At 54.4% G+C, this 21,143-nt stretch overlaps 1 protein-coding gene across 1 annotated transcript in view; it reads right to left on the bottom strand.

The window, feature by feature from the left end:
* The window catches only part of DYNC1H1 (dynein cytoplasmic 1 heavy chain 1), a 1,654,074-nt gene that overhangs the window by 152,172 nt on the left and 1,480,759 nt on the right, over nucleotides 1–21,143 (bottom strand). The window contains exon 75 of the mRNA XM_086937823.1: nucleotides 17,798–17,940. Within this exon, the coding sequence (XP_086793949.1) occupies nucleotides 17,798–17,940 (143 nt within the window). The remainder of the gene's footprint in view (nucleotides 1–17,797; nucleotides 17,941–21,143) is intronic.

Here is a 21,143-nt window from a genome sequence, read left to right as displayed (position 1 = left end):
GCGTCAGTCTGGATCCGGAAACTTTTGCGTAGCAGTACCCCTGCGCGTCGGTAGGCGTCGTCTGCAGGCGTCCCCTGCGGCTCCGCGTCCGTCGTTGGCGTCGTGCGCCGTGATGACGTCGCTGGAGTATATAGACGCCGCCTCCGCGCGCTGACGTCAGTTCTTTGCACACAGCATTTCCGCGCCAGGAGACGCAGAGCCATGAGAGAACCAACACTGGTGCCATGTAAAACTAGGGCCCTGAAAGGGATGACCTTAACCCTAGGTATCAGTTCGCAGAACGGGGAGGATGGGTGGGCTCGGTAAGGAATCTAACACTAACTAATGTTTCTTACAGATATATCGTTACCGAAGGTAAGTAACTTGTTCATCTGAAAGAAACACATTAGTGTTAGATTCCTTACCTTAGAATACATACCCCAGCAATACCAACCCCGGTGGTGGGTCTGCGAACCAATACAATACTACACCAGAAAGTCCTGGAGGACAGAACGGCCAAAGAAGCCATCCCTCCGGACTTGACTGTCCAGGCAGTAGTGCCTCGCAAATGTGTGCAGCGAGGCCCACGTAGCCACTTGGCAAATGTCCTGCAAGGGGACTCCCCGGCCCAGGGCAGTAGTAGCCGCCGTGGCCCGAGTGGAATGGGCCCTCAGCCCAACAGGAGGCTCCTTCCGAGCCAAAGAGTAGCACGCTTTGATGCAGAGGACGACCCATCGAGAGATGGTTCGTTTACAAACCGCCCGTCCCTTCTTCGCACCCACGTAGCCAACAAACAGTTGGTCATCCACCCGGAACTGGCGTGTGCGATCCATGTAGAATGAAAGCGCACGTTTTGGGTCCAGACGGTGGAGCCGCTCTTCATCCTTTGAAGGATGCGGAGGCGGGAAGAAGGAAGGAAGGGTGATGGACTGCCCGATGTGAAAGGCCGAAACAACCTTGGGCAGGAAAGAAGGTCTAGTCCTCAGAACCACCTTGTCAGGATGAATGGACAGGAAAGGAGGTTGGACAGAAAGAGCCTGGAGCTCACTCACTCTCCTGGCAGAGGTGATGGCAACCAGGAAAGCCGTCTTCAAAGTCAGGAGACGGAGAGGACAAGAATGAAGGGGCTCAAAGGGAGCACACATCAGGAAGGTCAGAACCAGGTTCAAATCCCACTGAGGCATCACAAACGGAACAGGTGGAAACATGTGAGTGATGCCTTTTAAGAACCGAGTTACAATCGGGGATTTGAACAAAGAAGGCTGATCAGGAAGCCTCAAAAAGGCTGAAAGGGCAGAAAGGTAGCCCTTGATAGTGCCCAGAGCAGAGCCCTGCTGGGCAAGAGAAAGAAGATCTTCTTCAGCACTCTGGGCAGAAGTGGTATAGGCGGAAAGGCATATAACAGACCGCAACTCCACTCGCGCCGAAAGGCGTCGCCGTGCGAGTGCCGTCTTGGAAACTCCAACGCGCAGAACTGATGACATTGCGCGTTCTCTTCTGTGGCGAATAGATCTAACCAAGGCTCTCCCCATTGCAGAAAGATGCCTTGCGCCACGTCCGAGTTCAGACGCCATTCGTGATCCATCGAGCCCCGACGGCTGAGTTCGTCCGCCCTGGCGTTCAGAGAACCTGCCAGGTGTTGAACCGTCAGAGTCACGCCCTGACGTTCCAGCCATTGCCAGAGGCGCAGAGCCTCCTGGCAAAGGGTCCACGACCCCACTCCGCCCTGTTTGTTGCAGTACCACATGGCGGTGGTGTTGTCGGTGAACACCTGCACTACACTCCCGTTGACAAAGGGGAGGAATGCCTTCAGTGCCAGACGAATCGCCCGCAGCTCCAACAGGTTGATATGGAGCCGGGACTCCGCCGGAGACCAGATGCCTCTGATCTCTGCCTCTCCCAAGTGGCCACCCCAGCCCTGGAGGGACGCGTCCGTCACGACAACGTGCTCCGGTTGGGGAAGGGAGAGGGACTTGCCCCTGACCCAGTCACGGTCCGTAAGCCACCACTGCAGTTGTCTCGCAGTGCCCTCCGAGATCAAGACGTGGTCGGACAAGTTGCCCTGATGCTGGGCCCACTGAAACTTCAGGTCCCACTGCAGAGCCCGCATCCGCCACCGGGCGTGATGCACCAGAAGGATGCAGGAAGCCATCAGTCCCAGCAGCCGCAGCGTCAACCTGACCGAAACTCGGGATAGCGGCTGAAAGATGGGAATCAAAGCCTGAATATCCCGAACCCGCCGTTCCGGAGGATAAACCCGAAACTGCGCCGAGTCCAGAACCGCTCCGATGAAAAGGAGCTTTTGAGAGGGACACAGGTGTGATTTCGGCACATTGATGGAGAACCCCAGGTCGTGCAAGAGGTCTGCCGTCATCTGAAGGTGGAGGACGACTGTCTGGGGCGAGCCCGCCTTCAACAACCAGTCGTCTAGGTAGGGGAAGACTGAAACCCCTAACCTGCGCAGATGGGCTGCGACCACCGCCATCACCTTTGTGAACACCCGTGGGGCGCTGGTAAGGCCGAAGGGGAGCACGATAAACTGAAAGTGCTCCAGGCCTACCGTGAACCGCAGGTAACGCCGGTGGGCCGGCAGGACGGGGATGTGAAAATAGGCGTCCTGCAAGTCCAACGCTACCATCCAGTCTTGCGGGTCTAGAGCAGCCAAGACCTGAGCTAACGTCAACATCTTGAACTTCTCCTTCCGGAGGAAGCCGTTGACGTTCCTTAGATCCAAGATAGGACGTAGGCCCCCCTTGTCCTTCTTGGACACCAGAAAGTAGTGGGAATAACAACCACGCCCTACTTCTGGCCCAGGAACGCGCTCGATGGCCCCCTTGGCCAAGAGGGCCGTAACTTCCTCCTGCAGAAGTGTCAAGTGGTCCCCCGACACACGGTGGTTCTGCGGTGGCATGGCTGGAGGAGAGGTCTCGAAGGGGAGGGAGTAGCCCCTTCGGACAATTTGCAGCACCCACCTGTCCGAAGTGATCGTGCGCCAGTGAGCGTGGTGATGGCGAACCCTGCCACCCACTGGCGTCACATGGGGCCGAAAGCACGGACTAGGAGGATTTTGGGGTAGATGCTGCGGGGGAGGGTGTGGTCTGACCCCGCCGTTGTCCCCGACCGCCACCACGGCGGTTTCCACGGCCACCACCGCGTTGAAAGGATTGTTGCGGCGCGTGGCTGGCAGCACGTGTGGCGGCGCCCCTTCCTTGGCCACGAAAGGGGCGAAACGAACCCGGTTGCTGACGCTGGGTCGAGAGACCCAAGGACTTGGCCGTGACCCTGGAGTCCTTGAAGCGTTCCAGCGCGTGGTCCGCCTTGTCACCGAACAGGTGACAGCCATCAAACGGCATGTCCATCAATGTACTCTGGACATCTGCCGAAAAATTGGCGGATCTCAGCCAGGCGTGGCGACGAATCGCCACCGTCGTTGACATAGCTCTGCCTAGCGAGTCGGTCGTATCAAGACCACACCGTATTGAATATTTCGCTGCATCTCGGCCCTCAGCCACAGCCTGACCGAGTTTTGCCCGCACCTCCATGGGGCATTCTGGCAGCAGTTCCGCGACCGTATCCCACACAGAGTGGGTGTAGCGGCCCAAGAGGCAGGCGGTGTTGCAAGACCGCAGGCCCAAACTAATGGACGAGAAGACCTTCTTGCCAAATTGGTCATACCTCTTGGATTCCCGGTCGGGTGGGGCCGACGGGAATGCGGACTGGGAGGTCGAGGCCTGGATCACCAGACTCTCAGGAGTGGGGTGGGTAGACAGGAACTTGGGGTCGTCCGGACAAGGACGGTGGCGCCTGGCCACGTTCCGATCGACAGGCGCACCTGAAGCGGGCCTGGACCACGTGCCCAACAGAACGTCCGACAAGGCTTCATTAAACGGCAGCAGTGGCTCCTGTGGGCATGACTGCGGTTTGAAGACCTCGGTGAGGATGTTAGGCCTCACGGCCGCGACGGGGAGCTCAAGGTGTAAGGCCTTGGCAGCCCTCATTAGCACCACAGAATATGCAGCTCCCTCCACCGATGCCACGGAAGGAGGAGAGATCAAACCAGGGTTAGGAGAGTCGTCCAGACCACTGGCATCCCCCAAGTCACCTGTCCAGTCCGGGTCATACTGGCACTCGCGTGACAGAGGGTCCTCGGACCCCTCCCAACCTCCACCGAACTCTTCATCTTCTCCGTATTCGGAGTCAACGATGTAGACCGGCTCCTCGGGGTTCATGGGCCCCATCGGCGCCGGGACCGGCGTCGAGCGACGCCCGTCCGGCCCCGCGTCCGGCGTCGGTGAAGGTAAGGGGACGGCGCCGCCCGGAGCCGGCGCCGGAGCCCCAGTGCCGCCCGAAGCCGGCACCGAGGAACCGGCGTCGCGCGGAGGCGGAGCCGCGGGCAACCCCGATGGAATCGGCGCCGGGATGGATGGGCGTCCGTCCGGCGTCGACCCCGAAGGCCCTAGCGGCGCCGGAATCGGAGCATCCGACGGCGTCGAGGCAGGGTCAGCAGAACCGCTAGGGCCCCCGGACGGGTTCACTGGGCCCGTAGGCGCCGTGGAACCCGCCGGAGACCGGGCCCTCATGGCCATGAGGAACGCCTCTATCTCCTCAGGCGTCGCACCGTGCCCAGGGACCTGAGGGTATGGGGCAGGCCGCGCCGGCGACTCTCGCGGAGCCGCGGGGTTGGGGTCACCCGAACCCCCGGCCGCATCGCGCGAGCGTCGGGGGGAGTCGGGGGTACGATGACGACGCCCCGACTTCTTGTGTCTCTTACCTGACGAGGATGACGAATGGTGTCGGCTTCCGGAACGTTCGGCGCGGCCCCGCGACCGCTCCCTCGAACGTTCTCTCGACCTCCGGCCGGACCGGGACCGCTCCCGGTCCCGACGTGGGGCCGACACCCGGAGCTCCAGTAGCTTGCGGGACCGCTCCCGTCTAGCTTTGCTGGTGAGGGCCCGGCAGTCGACGCAGGAGTCCACGTCGTGGTCGGGGCCCAGACACCGGAGACAGAGGCGGTGATGGTGTGTGACCGACATCGTGCGCTCACAGTCATCACAGTGCTTGAACCCAGGCATCCTAATAGGCACAAGTGATAACTCGGAAAAACTTGGTCAAAGACCGGAGTACTGCTCTTCAGATCTGCGTCCACTGGCGCGGAAAAAAGAAGAACTGACGTCAGCGCGCGGAGGCGGCGTCTATATACTCCAGCGACGTCATCACGGCGCACGACGCCAACGACGGACGCGGAGCCGCAGGGGACGCCTGCAGACGACGCCTACCGACGCGCAGGGGTACTGCTACGCAAAAGTTTCCGGATCCAGACTGACGCCTGGGGATATTCTAAGGTAAGGAATCTAACACTAACGTGTTTCTTTCAGATATGCAGTGGTCACTATTCTAGTGAACACTATGTATCAGTCCAGCAACCCTTATTGATGATTGGTTGTAAGTCAACCTTATAGACCAGCTATCCTAGTAGCGTGGATACGAGCAGTCTAAGGCTAAAGACTCGAGAGGGCGTGTTAAGCCAGCTGTTATACCACATATACCCCTTGAACACCAAGTGAAAGGACACCACACAAGTGTTATGAAAATAAACAGTTATTTATTAAGAATCACAACAGCCCTGTACTCTTTATGAGGACAGGGTACTAAGCACAAACCAAAACTCTTACAAAAATACTTAAGTTAGCACAGTATATACAAATGCCCCAGGGGCACGGAAAACCATATACTTGAAAAGTGGAATGCGAAATTACTAGCAGGCAAGTACAGTACTAATAGGCTTTGGAATCGCTAGGACTTGACTATAGAATCGTTAGATTACTTCTAGGAGACCCAGGGGACTCGGGTGCAGTGTGTGCACTCTCACGCGAGATGCGGGACAAAGTCTATGGTAGCTAGGAATTGCAAAGTTAGTGTTCTCGGGCGAACCCGACCTGGTAGGAAGAAAACGAAAGTGGATTCTGACCCTTGGATACTGAGGCTATGCTGGGGCACCGAAATGCCGAAGTTACCTAGCCCAGGGGCTGCAGCTGCATAGGACTCAAAGGACGTCGGGAATCCTCGTAGACGGACCAGGAGCCTGGAAGAAAGAAGTTGCTGGCAGGCGACCAGTGAAGAAAGTTCGATGGATCCAAGCCTGGATCGAAGGAAGATGACACCTGAAAGCAGAGGGGACCAAGTTCGTGACTACTAGCCAGTAGTCAGTGGGCACCAGGAGGGCACCGGATGGTAGCCACCTCGACTAGGCGAGTGGGTGACGCTGTGCTCGGAGATCTCACGGACCAGGAGGCGTTGTCGGCGACCAGGATGGAGGAGCGAGCTGTCCCACGAAAATAGAAGCTGTCGGCGTCGCTGGACCCAGGATTGGGCAACAAAGCCTTGGCAAATTCAAGCCCACGCGGTGGACCTAAAATGGCGTCTGGAGTGGACCAGGAGGGTCCGGGGTGCCTCTCTTAAAGAAGGAAGCAAGGGCCAGTCTGGAGCAACCAGACCAGCAGCAGTGATGTCGTCGGGCGTCGTTCAGAAGGCCACAAGCCAGCCGGCTAGTAGCCAAACAACGCGGTGCACAGCAAACAGCAGAAGGGCCCCACGCAGATCGTGGAGATGCAGGGAGGCTGATCTTGGGTGCTGGAGCTGCGCAGGGTTGGGGCTTCTCGGACCCCAAAGCACTCACCAGTGGAAGACTCGGTGGGCTTGTTACAAAGAAGTCGTGCAGTCTTGGCGATCGTCGGTCCCTCGAGGTCTCGTCGCACTCACGGTTCTCAGCTTCGCTGTAGAGGTGAGTAGAGGTCAGAGGTGCCAGGGAAGCCGGGTCTCGTCGAGCTGGGTCGTCGGATTCGTGAAGAAGGACTTGCAGCAGACCGCAGTGTTCTTAGGATGGTGCCTGCTTGATGCAGGGTGACTACTCCTTAGCCACAAGGGAGAATCTTGAGGAAGAAATCTTGAAGTCCTTTCGCAGAAAGTCGTGTCTTGATTCCAAAGATGATCTCATTTTAACAGGGGGCCCGCTCCCATCTTTATACTAAAAAAGGGGGCTGACCCGGTGACTAGGTCCTGCCTATGGGTGGGACTAGGAGGGGGGTGGTTACACCCCTCTGCCATGCCGGACTTCCCCAGGCCAGGGGCTGGTGTGCCCCTGGAACTGGTTCAGACCGGCCTATGCGTAGTGAGCACCGGGATGCCACTCAGCAGTCACCTTTCTGAAAAGCCCTGCCTACCCAGGATACACAAAACCATGTCTGGGACGGTGCTAGCACCGCCCCGGACAGGAAACCCTTTGTCCAGGCCTCCCTCGCTGGAAGGACTCCCAGCAGCAGGAGGTCAGACTCGTGTCTGTGGTGGCAGCATCCTTTTTGTGGAGCTGAGGCTTCAGTTAACTTTAACCGGGGTTCACAGTTACATACATGTCGTGCCCCTCTAGAAGGGTGGAATGCTAACCCCGTCGCCAGAATTGGCGAGGGGTTAGTATTCCAATTCGTATGACACCTTACTCGACATGTTTTGATAAAGCAATACCAAAGTTAGCATTTAACCGCGAGGATTATAATGCACTTAAGAGTATATGGTATGAGATATCATGGAACAGCTATTAGGACTTGGTTCCGCAAGCTGCAGACAGGCTCAGCTCATGCCAGAGCACCATCTCACACGATTCCAAGCACTCTGCCTTCAGGATTGTCAAGGCCTGCCATAGGAGTGACTGATAGGAACCTGTGTGTCCATTTTAGGGTTAGGTATAGGTATACTACACCTACAGCAAAGGGTGATTACACGACTTTGCCCCAGCTGTCATGCAGCCAGTTGTGTCAAATTTAGGAGGCCAGCCAGGGGTGGCATAATACATGCTGCAGCCCCTGGCAGCCCTGGGTGCACCCATGCCCTGAGTTACAGGGTCTGATAGGGTGGCCCAGTACCAATTGGAAATGTACCTAGGGTACATGGAATCCATTTTACAGAGAGAGCAGTAGGCCTGGGGTCCTGATTGGCAGGGCCCCAGGTCGACTATGTCAAAAACCAGCTAAAACACAGGGCAAAAAGTTGGGGGCAACCATAGTCAGGAGGTACCTTCCTACACAACCCCCCCCCAAACGAAAGGAGATAAGGCTATCCTTGTCCAGGTAAGCCTCTATTACCTAAGTGGCCATATAAGGAAGGACCAGCTCTGGCTTGGTTTCCCCCTGTGTCATGGTCCACTAGGCAACCCCTCACCCTAAGGGTATCTGAGGGTCTCCACCATAGGGAATCTCTGCCTTTGGTGTGTCTTGGGAAAGAAGAAGGCTGATGCTGGGATGGAGTACTGAAGTGAGGCTCCTCTACCTTTGGGTTCAACTTCCTCCAATCACCATTCATCATGTGTGCCCTTCTTTCTTTAGCTGAGATGCGCTGAGCTCTCAGGGTCAGCCTCTGGCTACCTAAAGCTGGAGGCTGAGTCCCTCTGTTTGGCTTGCTGGAGGGACAGGTCAGGTCTGGGGTTTTTAGGCCCCATGTTTGGCTGTGCCCCACAGTGTCCAGCTGGGGGAGTTCCCTAACTACTTTTAAGGGGGATCCCTCAGGAGTCTGTTCTATTTTCACTTGGCTAGGGTTACCAGCTTCAGTGATCCTAATCTGTTGATTAAGGGGTTCTTTTGGACAGGGGGCCCTTTTGGGTCCACCACTGGCCTCCCTGGTCTCTTCAGCCCTGGGCTGACTGAGGCAGGGTAGAGAGGTGCAGGTTACCTGCTCCAGACGGGGTCCCACCTGGGAAGGGTCCACTGCCATCAGGGGCACTGCCAGGCTAGGCCTGACTACCTCTGGGGCAGTTCCTTCAATAGGGGTAGAGTCAGTTCCCTGAGGAGGCTGGCTCTCACCTAGTGTCTGGGAGGGGGAAGACTCTTCTTCCTCCTCAATGCTCTCTGTTTGAGTGGAGTGATCCATTGTTTCAGGCTTCACAACCTCACTATCTGTCTGAGTAGAGGCTGAGACCATTTCAACCTTGCCAACCTTTTCAGGAGGGCACTCAGTCTGTGTTTGGGCTGTGACTGTCACAGCCTTCCTATCCTGTTCAGGGAAGTCTGTCTGAGCCTGGGCAGTGGCTACCACTGCCCTTCCAACCTTTTCAGGGAGGAATGGTGCTTGGACTGGGGCTGTAGCTATTACTGCCCCACTAACCTGTCTGGATAGGCCTATCATTCTGGAGTGAGTTTCTTGTTCCACCTCAGCCCATGCTGAGAGTTCCAGGTCATTCCCCAGTAAGCAATCTACAGGTAGGTTATCTGTCACTGCCACTCTCATGGGCCCTGTGACATTACCCCAACTGAGCTTGACTACTGCCATGGGATGCCTTCTCTTCACTCCATGAATGTCTGTCACCTGATAAGTAAAACCAGGGGTCAGTTGAGCAGAGGGGACCAGATGGTCACTCACCATGGTGAGGCTGGCCCCTGTGTCTCTGAATGCCTCAACTTTCTGACCATTCACTAAAACTTCTTGTCTATACTTTCCCAGAATGTGGGGTCCAGTAGTGAAGTTGGCAAACCCCATGCCAGTCTCACAGACAAGAGTGTGGTCAGGGAACCTGGCTAGGCCATAGTCCTCCTGTTGGCCCAGAGTAATGCCCACCACATTCTTGGGGGCACTCCCACCACCTGGGGGATTACCACTAGTGGTAACAGGAGGTTTAGGAGTATTACCTGGGGGTATATTTCCCTTATTACCATTTTTAGGGCAACTGGCATCACTTTTGTAATGATCCACCTGTTTACAGGTATGGCAATAAGGTTTCTTCTGTTCTGAAGGAGTGTTCTGGGACCCACCACCCTTGTTGGAGTTTTGGGGCCCTTGGGAAGTCTTCTCTGTGGATTTATCCCCACCCTTCTCTTGAGGCTTGGTTGATTCCTTTTTCTGGTCACCACCCTGGTTTTTAGGCCTGACCCTGGTTCTGACCCATTTGTCTGCCCTCTTACCCAATTCCTGTGGAGAGGTCAGATCAGAGTCTACCAGGTGCTGATGTAATAACTGGTTCTGACAATTATTTAAGATTTGCTCCCTCATAATTAGATTATACAATCCTTTAAAATCAGTAACCTTACTACCCAGTAGCCAGCCTTCAAAAGCCTTAGTGGCACAATCAACAAAGTCAGTCCAATCTTGAGACTGAGTTTTCTGGGTGTCTCTGAACAGCATCCTGTATTGTTCAGTGGTTAAACCAAACCCATCAACCAGTGTATTCTTCAAGATTTGGTAATTGTTAGCATCCTCCACCCTTGTGGTGAGGAGCTTATCTCTACCTTTACCATCAAAGGAGAGCCACAAGATAGCTGCCCACTGACTTTGGGGAACACCCTGCACAGTGCAGGCTCTCTCCAAAGCAGTAATCCATTTGTGGATGTCATCCCCTTCTTTAAAGGGGGGCACTATCGTATTCAGGTGCTTTGTATCAAAACTCCTTTCCCTATTGCTAGGTTTATTGCTGCCACCAGTGGCTGTAGCCCACATAATTCTTGCTCTCTAGCAAGGGCAAGTCTCTCTTTGGCCAGGGCAAGTTCTTCCCTTTCAATCCTCAGTTTGATTGCCCTTTCTTCAGCTTCATACACTCTCCTCTTAGGGGAAGACATCCCTCTGTGAGAAGAGTTCAGAGAGCCATTGGTTCGAAGGGATCTGTTAGAGCCTCTTGATAGAGACCTAACTCGTCCATTCCCAATGTTAAGCTGACCTGAGAGTGGGCCCAGGAGTCCCCTAGTACCAAGCTCATGTCTGCTTAAGTTGGACCTGGTTAGTCTATTGACTTCTACCTGTCCCTTATCTGCCTCATCCCCTGACAACTGGTCCTCATCCTCATCCTCAGCATCATCTGCTTCCTGGAGGGGATGGTCCTGGCTATCAAAGGGTCCCTGTAAGGAGGGCAAACTCCCCTCTGGATTAGAAGGGTCTGGGTTACCAGCCCTACTGGCATCATAGGCCTCTAAGAGACCAATCAGAAAGGAGGTGGTGGGGTTAGACCCCTGTTTTAGCTTCCTGAGGGTACACACTTGTCTCATCTCATGGAAGCTAAGAGCAGCATATTTTGAAGTAAGGACCTGTGGAGGGTCCACTGACACAAGGGGATACTCAGAGTTTCCTCCTTTGTCTGACATGCTGATTCTAGTGTGGTGTAAGTGATGCACCTACCTACACTATGTGTTTACCTACTGATCCCTTGCTAAGAGTTGCAGCCAAGGTGTGCTAAGCCTTGAGGAGCTGCAACAGCTGGTTCAGTAGAACTCAGAGTATTCTAAGCTTAGTTATGTGTACTAACAGTACTTATGTGATCTTTCAACAAGATATTCTTAGGATACGTGTGGTAAAACAACAGCAAGCTTAAATCCCAACCGCTGCTCACCAATGTGAGAAGGTGGCCTGATATGCAGTGGTCACTATTCTAGTGAACACTATGTATCAGTCCAGCAACCCTTATTGATGATTGGTTGTAAGTCAACCTTATAGACCAGCTATCCTAGTAGCGTGGATACGAGCAGTCTAAGGCTAAAGACTCGAGAGGGCGTGTTAAGCCAGCTGTTATACCACATATACCCCTTGAACACCAAGTGAAAGGACACCACACAAGTGTTATGAAAATAAACAGTTATTTATTAAGAATCACAACAGCCCTGTACTCTTTATGAGGACAGGGTACTAAGCACAAACCAAAACTCTTACAAAAATACTTAAGTTAGCACAGTATATACAAATGCCCGAGGGGCACGGAAAACCATATACTTGAAAAGTGGAATGCGAAATTACTAGCAGGTAAGTACAGTACTAATGGGCTTTGGAATCGCTAGGACTTGACTATAGAATCGTTAGATTACTTCTAGGAGACCCAGGGGACTCGGGTGCAGTGTTTGCACTCTCACGCGAGATGCGGGACAAAGTCTATGGTAGCTAGGAATTGCAAAGTTAGTGTTCTCGGGCGAACCCGACCTGGTAGGAAGAAAACGAAAGTGGATTCTGACCCTTGGATACGGAGGCTATGCTGGGGCACCGAAATGCCGAAGTTACCTAGCCCAGGGGCTGCAGCTGCATAGGACTCAAAGGACGTCGGGAATCCTCGTAGACGGACCAGGAGCCTGGAAGAAAGAAGTTGCTGGCAGGCGACCAGTGAAGAAAGTTCGATGGATCCAAGCCTGGATCGAAGGAAGATGACACCTGAAAGCAGAGGGGACCAAGTTCGTGACTACTAGCCAGTAGTCAGTGGGCACCAGGAGGGCACCGGATGGTAGCCACCTCGACTAGGCGAGTGGGTGACGCTGTGCTCGGAGATCTCACGGACCAGGAGGCGTTGTCGGCGACCAGGATGGAGGAGCGAGCTGTCCCACGAAGATAGAAGCTGTCGGCGTCGCTGGACCCAGGATTGGGCAACAAAGCCTTGGCAAATTCAAGCCCACGCGGTGGACCTAAAATGGCGTCTGGAGTGGACCAGGAGGGTCCGGGGTGCCTCTCTTAAAGAAGGAAGCAAGGGCCAGTCTGGAGCAACCAGACCAGCAGCAGTGATGTCGTCGGGCGTCGTTCAGAAGGCCACAAGCCAGCCGGCTAGTAGCCAAACAACGCGGTGCACAGCAAACAGCAGAAGGGCCCCACGCAGATCGTGGAGATGCAAGGAGGCTGATCTTGGGTGCTGGAGCTGCGCAGGGTTGGGGCTTCTCGGACCCCAAAGCACTCACCAGTGGAAGACTCGGTGGGCTTGTTACAAAGAAGTCGTGCAGTCTTGGCGATCGTTGGTCCCTCGAGGTCTCGTCGCACTCACGGTTCTCAGCTTCGCTGTAGAGGTGAGTAGAGGTCAGAGGTGCCAGGGAAGCCGGGTCTCGTCGAGCTGGGTCGTCGGATTCGTGAAGGACTTGCAGCAGACCGCAGTGTTCTTAGGATGGTGCCTGCTTGATGCAGGGTGACTACTCCTTAGCCACAAGGGAGAATCTTGAGGAAGAAATCTTGAAGTACTTTCGCAGAAATTCGTGTCTTGATTCCAAAGATGATCTCATTTTAACAGGGGGCCCGCTCCCATCTTTATACTAAAAAAGGGGGCTGACCCGGTGACTAGGTCCTGCCTATGGGTGGGACTAGGAGGGGGGTGGTTACACCCCTCTGCCATGCCGGACTTCCCCAGGCCAGGGGCTGGTGTGCCCCTGGAACTGGTTCAGACCGGCCTATGCGTAGTGAGCACCGGGGTGCCACTCAGCAGTCACCTTCCTGAAAAGCCCTGCCTACCCAGGATACACAAAACCATGTCTGGGACGGTGCTAGCACCGCCCCGGACAGGAAACCCTTTGTCCAGGCCTCCCTCGCTGGCAGGACTCCCAGCAGCAGGAGGTCAGACTCGTGTCTGTGGTGGCAGCATCCATTTTGTGGAGCTGAGGCTTCAGTTAACTTTAACCGGGGTTCACAGTTACATACATGTCGTGTCCCTCTAGAAGGGTGGAATGCTAACCCCGTCGCCAGAATTGGCGAGGGGTTAGTATTCCAATTCGTATGACACCTTACTCGACATGTTTTGATAAAGCAATACCAAAGTTAGCATTTAACCGCGAGGATTATAATGCACTTAAGAGTATATGGTATGCGATATCATGGAACAGCTATTAGGACTTGGTTCCGCAAGCTGCAGACAGGCTCAGCTCATGCCAGAGCACCATCTCACACGATTCCAAGCACTCTGCCTTCAGGATTGTCAAGGCCTGCCATAGGAGTGACTGATAGGAACCTGTGTGTCCATTTTAGGGTTAGGTATAGGTATACTACACCTACAGCAAAGGGTGATTACACGACTTTGCCCCAGCTGTCATGCAGCCAGTTGTGTCAAATTTAGGAGGCCAGCCAGGGTTGGCATATTACATGCTGCAGCCCCTGGCAGCCCTGGGTGCACCCATGCCCTGAGTTACAGGGTCTGATAGGGTGGCCCAGTACCAATTGGAAATGTACCTAGGGTACATGGAATCCATTTTACAGAGAGAGCAGTAGGCCTGGGGTCCTGATTGGCAGGGCCCCAGGTCGACTATGTCAAAAACCAGCTAAAACACAGGGCAAAAAGTTGGGGGCACCCATAGTCAGGAGGTACCTTCCTACAAAAGCTCATTGAAGATAGCTGGAAAAGTATTTTACTAGAAGTCAAACTACCCTGTGCTCCTGGCAATAAGCTATGTCGTGTAAGTGGGGTTTATACCCGCTTTAATCTGATGAACGATTTGAAAAGGTTACACACTAAAATCCAACTAGTTTGTTAATAAGGCCACTAGGGGGCGCAGTAACGACACTTGATAAGAAAAGCCCTGTAACCCTGGTAGCAACCTCAAATCCAATGGCGGGGTGGTCAACCACCTATGGACTAATAATTCGTGAGGGGGCACCACAGACAACAGTATATGAACTCCAGAAAGCATTCAATTGAAACAGGACTTAAAGCGGGCGGAGTCCCCAGACCCTGTAGCATTCTAGAACGGACAAGTAATCGGATCCCTAAAATCTTGTCCTTAACTTTACAGGGGAAAACATGGACTATTTATAAACAATTAATGTAATCTAGGTCAGTTTTGTGTCAGTTTATATTTCACGTTTTATTGAATCTTTCATTTGCAGGACAGTTTTTGTATTTTCCATCTGTAGTCTACAAAACGGCTACGTGGTGCCCAGCAACAAGCCCTAATGGGAACTCAAGCGGATCAATGTGACCATGCTCGAAATAGCTTGGTCTTGATGGATAGCCCACCCCAAAATGCCTCTCTTCCTGTGCACACCCTCAACAGTGTGTCATCTCTCTGCAAGCTAGGGGCTGTGCCTCTCTCCGGTGCACCTGGCCTGGAGTGTCCTATTACTGTGGTCCCAGTCGGCTTGCCCACTACATCGGATTGCACGCACAGAGGCGCAACCTCCTCGGCATCACACTCCCTTTAACACAGCATCACACTCTCTGCAACACAGCATCACACTCTCTGCAACACAGCATCACACTCTCTGCAACACAGCATCACACTCCCTGCAACACAGCATCACACTCCCTGCAACACAGCATCACACTCCCTGCAACACAGCATCACACTCCCTGCAACACAGCATCACACTCCCTGCAACACAGCATCACACTCCCTGCAACACAGCATCACACTCCCTGCAACACAGCATCACACTCCCTGCAACACAGCATCACACTCCCTGCAACACAGCATCACACTCCCTGCAACACAGCATCACACTCCCTGCAACACAGCATCACACTCCACGCAACACAGCATCACACTCCACGCAACACAGCATCACACTCCACGCAACACAGCATCACACTCCACGCAACACAGCATCACACTCCACGCAACAAAGCATCACACTCCACGCAACAAAGCATCACACTCCACGCGCAACAAAGCATCACACTCCACGCGCAACAAAGCATCACACTCCACGCGCAACAAAGCATCACACTCCACGCGCAACAAAGCATCACACTCCACGCGCAACAAAGCATCACACTCCACGCGCAACAAAGCATCACACTCCACGCGCAACAAAGCATCACACTCCACGCGCAACAAAGCATCACACTCCACGCGCAACAAAGCATCACACTCCACGCAACAAAGCATCACACTCCACGCAACAAAGCATCACACTCCACGCAACAAAGCATCACACTCCACGTAACAAAGCATCACGCTACCTGTAATCACGCTACCTGTAACACAGCATCACTCCCTGTAACACAGCATCACTCCCTGTAACACAGCATCACTCCCTGTAACACAGCATCACTCCCTGTAACACAGCATCACTCCCTGTAACACAGCATCACTCCCTGTAACACAGCATCACCCTACCTGTAGCAGACCTCCCCGGTTGCATCAGACTCCGGCCCGTGGGGGCCTCTTGTGCCCACGTTGGACGCCGACTCAGACCGCAGAAAGCGCCGCGAGGCCCATGTAGAGTCGGAGAGGGCGCTCTCTGGCTGGCTCTTGGATAGCACGGTCAGACATTCGCCTCGACGCCAGGATGAGGCGCTCCGCCCGCTCGGCTGTCTGCTGGCTAAATGCGGGAAATGCACATTTTACACCCCTCCCCCCCCCCCCCCTCCATGAGGAGCGGGGGGCGCACGTTTAAGATGCTCCTCATGCAGGGAAGGAGTGACGTCACCTGATCGAGGCCCGGCCGAGTGACCTTCACTGGGGAGGAAGGTGTGAGGGGAGGGGGGAGGGAGAGAGCAGAAGATGGAGTGGAGGGAGGGATGGGAGAGGGAGAAGGGTCACAAAGCAAAAGGAGGAAAGGAGAAAAGAGTGAGGGTATGGGGGAGGGGTGCTACACGAGAGGAAGGGGGCCACAAATCAAACAGGCCTTCCTCTCAGGGCCCACTTGGCAGGGGCCTCTTCCAGTCTGCAAGGACTCCCGGGGCCCCCTGGACCCAAGGTAGCAATGCTGCCCCCTGGGCTTCACTCTCACAAACCAGAGCTTTCAGGGGTGACAGCAGAAATGGATCAACCCCAGTGTACCAGGACTACAGATCCCAGCATGCACTGGGTGGTTAAACCAAAACCCCTGACGTCGGCCTTGGTGACATGAGTCCTCTTTGTAACCTTGAGTTTGGAGAATTCTGACAATAACTAGACGCAGCAAAATGTTAGATAAAGTAAGAAGCACCTTACAACTGCACCCCACCCAGCCCCAGGCCCCCTGCTGGGGGAGAAGGGGAGGCAGTGTGGTACGGGGGAGGGGTGGGGAGAGGGAGTACACAGACAGTGGGTGGAGGAAGAGGAGGCAGAGAGGAGGAAGAAAGGCGCAGAGGGGAGAGACTGGCACTGGGCGTCCTGGCAGAATCGTACAACTGGGCAAGGCTCTCACGGGGCAGCAGGTGTGTTCCAGGGGTGGAGGGTGCTTTCATAGAGCGCCTAAACTTCTTGGCGGCCTCTTCAGAGCGCAGAACGTGAATAGGACCCCCCAGGGCCTGGCAGGACTGGCAGAGGTAAGTGAATGACAGAGCAGGCTCTTTGGGGTAAGAAGCAGGGTCGGTGTCAGAGCGGCGGCTTTTCTGAGCGCTACAAGGCCCAGGGCGCAGCTCTAGCGCCGAGGCGCTACACAAGGAGGAGCTATGAGGATACACAGACCTGTAACTTTCATATGTTGGCGAGTAGGTGCAAGCAGGTCTTGGGTGGGTGGCGAGTTAGGAGAGTCACTCAGCGGTTGGCGCCTCAAAGCCGCCAGCCCTTTCGTTGCGAGGCAGGGTCAAGAAACACAGACAGCGGGAGGGGGGCGGGAGAAACACGGACAGCGGGAGGGGGGCGGAACGGACAGCGGGAGGGGGGCGGGAACACGAACAGCGGGTGGGGGGGCGGGAACGGGCACAAGGACAGCGGGAGTGGGGGGCAGGAACAGGCACACGGACAGCGGGAGGGGCGCGGGAACGGACAGCGGGACTTCGCGCAACCCACCCCTGCAAAGAACACTTCCGAAATGGTGGAAAACAAAGCTGTAAAAAAAATAAAAATAAATAAACACCGCCCACCGCCGCATGACGATTGCAAGGGGGCGGGATGAGTAAAAATTGCCGGAATGCCCATGAATCTGCTCCGGCCATGACAGACAGATCTCTGTTCCAATGGCTAGCCTCCATTTATGGAGCTAGCCAATGGAACAGAGGGTCGGGACATGAGTACACATCTCTAGACATAAGCTTTCGCCCTGCGCGAAAGTCTGTTGCGCAGCCTTTCGGCGAGGCGAAACCTAAAAAGGGATAAGGACACCATAAACCTTAACCTGATTTCGATGTATAAAAAAAAAGGTATTTAGCGTTTCCCAATGTACCCCCCCAAAAAAAAAAGAAGAGTACCTTCAATTCTTTGGCTCCCCCAGAAGCCGCAGCCTGTGAGATATTCTGTAGCTGCTTGATACGGTCACTAAAATCAGCCACCCACTGGATAACAGTCAAGCCAACAGGTACAGTGTAGAGAGACCAGCTTCTGGGCAGAATACCTTGAAGACAGAATGACATCAATTAATTTCACATACATGTTTTTTTATTTTAAATTATATTTATTGATTTGAAAATGCGGGCAAAAAATACATTCATAAGATATTCACGAGTGGCTGCAATCAGAGCAAGACATCAAAGCAACGCAACACGTTCCCACTTCAACAATTTGGAAAGAACAATACATTTGGCCCTCCTCCCCGACCCCACCGCATTTCAAATAATAAAGAAATATTGGAATCTAGTAGGCCCTGAAATTGGAATATTGGATGCCCCGATGTGTTCGTTCAAGAGGGCTAAAAATGTGAAAGACTTTGTGGTATCTTCATACTTGGAAACCCCTGAACCAGAAAACATTAGGACACAATTGGGTCTTCCACCTATAACAGGCCACCGAAGATGTGGAAATTGCAAAGTGTGCAAATATGTAAGAACAGGAAATACATTTGTACATAAGTCAAAACAATACAATCTGATGAAATTCACCAACTGTAACAGTCAAAATTTGATCTATGCAATTAAATGCCCATGCCAATGCACAAGTTACTACTTGTGTAACGATATATCTGTAAGAGACATTAGTTAGTGATAGATTCCTTACCTTAGAATATCCCCAGGCGTCAGACTGGATCCGGAAACTTTTGCGTAGCAATACCCCTGCGCGCTGGTAGGCGTCGTCTGCGGCTCCGCGTCCGTCGTCGGCGTCGTGAGCGCCGGGATGACGTCGTCGGAGTACTTAGACGGCGCCCATGCGCGCTGACGTCAGTTCTGACACACAGCTTTTCCGCGCCAGATACGCAGAGCCATGATAGAACTAACACTGGTGCCATGAAACTAGGGCCCTGAAAGGGGATGACCTTAACCCTAGATATCTGTTCGCAGAACGGGGAGGATGGGTGGGTCGGTAAGGAATCTATCACTAACTAATGTCTCTTACAGATATATCGTTACACAAGTAGTAACTTGTGCATCTGAAAGAGACACGTTAGTGATAGATTCCTTACCTTAGAATAGATACCCCAGCAATACCAACCCCGGTGGTGGGTCTGCGAACCAATATCACACCAGAAAGTCCTGGAGGACGGAACGGCCAAAGAAGCCATCCCTCCGGACTTGAGTGCCTGGCAGATGTCCTGCAGGGGGACACCGCGGCCCAGGGCAGTTGTCGTTGCCGTGGCCCAAGTGGAGTGAGCCCGCAATCCAGCCGGGGGCTCCTTCCTCGCCATGGAGTAACATGCTTGGATACACAAGATGATCCACCTAGAGATGGTCCTCTTGTGCACAGCCTTACCCTTCTTTGCGCCCACGTAACCAACAAAGAGTTGGTCATCCACCCGGAATTGGCGTGTGCGATCTAGGTAGTAGGAGAGCGCACGTTTTGGATCCAGACGGTGGAGCCTCTCTTCCTCCTTCGAGGGATGCGGAGGCGGAAAGAAAGTGGGCAAGGTAATGGACTGCCCGATGTGGAAGGCCGTAACAACCTTGGGCAGAAAGGAAGGTCGTGTGCGTAACACCACCTTGTCAGGATGAACAGACAGGAAAGGTGGAGAAGAAGAAAGAGCCTGGAGCTCACTCACTCTCCTGGCAGAGGTGATGGCAACCAGGAAGGCAGTCTTCAGAGTAAGGAGACGAAGAGGACAGTTATGCAGTGGCTCAAAGGGAGCACACATCAGATAAGTGAGAACAAGATTCAAGTCCCACTGGGGCATCACGAAGGGAACAGGAGGGAACATGTGCGTGATGCCCTTCAGAAATCTACTTACAATAGGGGACTTGAATAAAGAAGGCTGATCTGGTAGCCTCAAGAAGGCTGATAGAGCAGAAAGGTACCCTTTAAGAGTGCCCAGAGCAGAGCCCTGCTGGGCAAGGGAAAGAAGAAAGAGCAGCACTTCCGAAAGGGGTGCCGAGAGAGGATCCACAGCCTTTGCTGTGCACCATGCCACAAATCTGTTCCACCGGCAGGCGTATACCGACTTTGTGGAGGGACGCCTGGCTGCCAGAATGATATCACAGACTTCAGGAGGCAAGTCAAATGGCCTCAACTGCCGCCGCTCAATCTCCAAGCTTGTAGGTGGAGACTGGACAGGTTCGGGTGCAGGACCGTCCCCTGCTGCTGCGACAGAAGGTCCTCCCGAAGAGGCAGACGAATCGGGGGATCGACTGACATGCTGAGTAGCTCGGGATACCAGTATCTTCGTGACCAGTCCGGAGCCACAAGGATGACCTGGGCCCGATCGCGCCTGATCTTCTTCAGCACTCTGGGCAGAAGTGGTATAGGCGGAAAGGCGTACAACAGACCGCAGCTCCACTCGCGACGAAAAGCGTCTCCGAGCGAGTGCCGCCTTGGAAATTCCAACGCGCAGAACTGATGACATTGCGCGTTCTCTTCTGTGGCGAATAGATCTAACCAAGGCTCTCCCCACTGCCGAAAGAGACCTTGCGCCACGTCCGAGTTCAGACGCCATTCGTGATCCATCATGCACCGGCGGCTGAGTTCGTCCGCCCTGGCATTCAGAGAGCCTGCCAGGTGTTGAACCACTAGGGTCACGCCCTGATGTTCCAGCCACTGCCAGAGGCGCAGAGCCTCCTGGCAGAGGGTCCACGACCCCACCCCGCCTTGCTTGTTGCAGTACCACATGGCGGTGGTGTTGTCGGTGAACACTTGCACTACGCTCCCCCGGACAGAGGGGAGGAATGCCTTCAGTGCTAGACGAATCGCCCGCAGCTCCAGAAGGTTGATATGGAGCCGGGACTCCGCCGGAGACCAGAGGCCTCTGATCTCCGCCTCTCCCATGTGGCCTCCCCAGCCCTGGAGGGACGCGTCCGTCACAACTACGTGCTCCGGTTGGGGTAGGGAGAGGGGTCTGCCACTGACCCAGTCGCGGTCCGTGAGCCACCACTGCAGTTGTCTCGCAGTGCCCTCCGAGATCAGGACATGATCGGACAGGTTGCCCTGATGCTGGGCCCACTGAAACTTCAGGTCCCACTGCAGAGCCCGCATCCGCCGCCTGGCGTGACGCACCAGAAGGATGCAGGAGGCCATCAGTCCCAGAAGCCGTAGCGTCAACCTGACCGAGACTCGGGATAACGGCTGGAAGATGGGAACCAGAGCCTGAATATCCCGAACCCGCTGCTCGGGTGGGTAAACCCGAAACTGCGCCGAGTCGAGAACCGCTCCGATGAAGAGGAGCTTCTGAGAGGGACA

The sequence above is a fragment of the Lissotriton vulgaris genome, chromosome 9, assembly GCF_964263255.1.
Source record: "Lissotriton vulgaris chromosome 9, aLisVul1.2, whole genome shotgun sequence".
NCBI lineage: Eukaryota > Metazoa > Chordata > Amphibia > Caudata > Salamandridae > Lissotriton > Lissotriton vulgaris.
The sequence above is the reverse complement of the archived record's forward strand: the minus strand, read 5'-3'. Positions and strand labels throughout refer to the sequence as shown.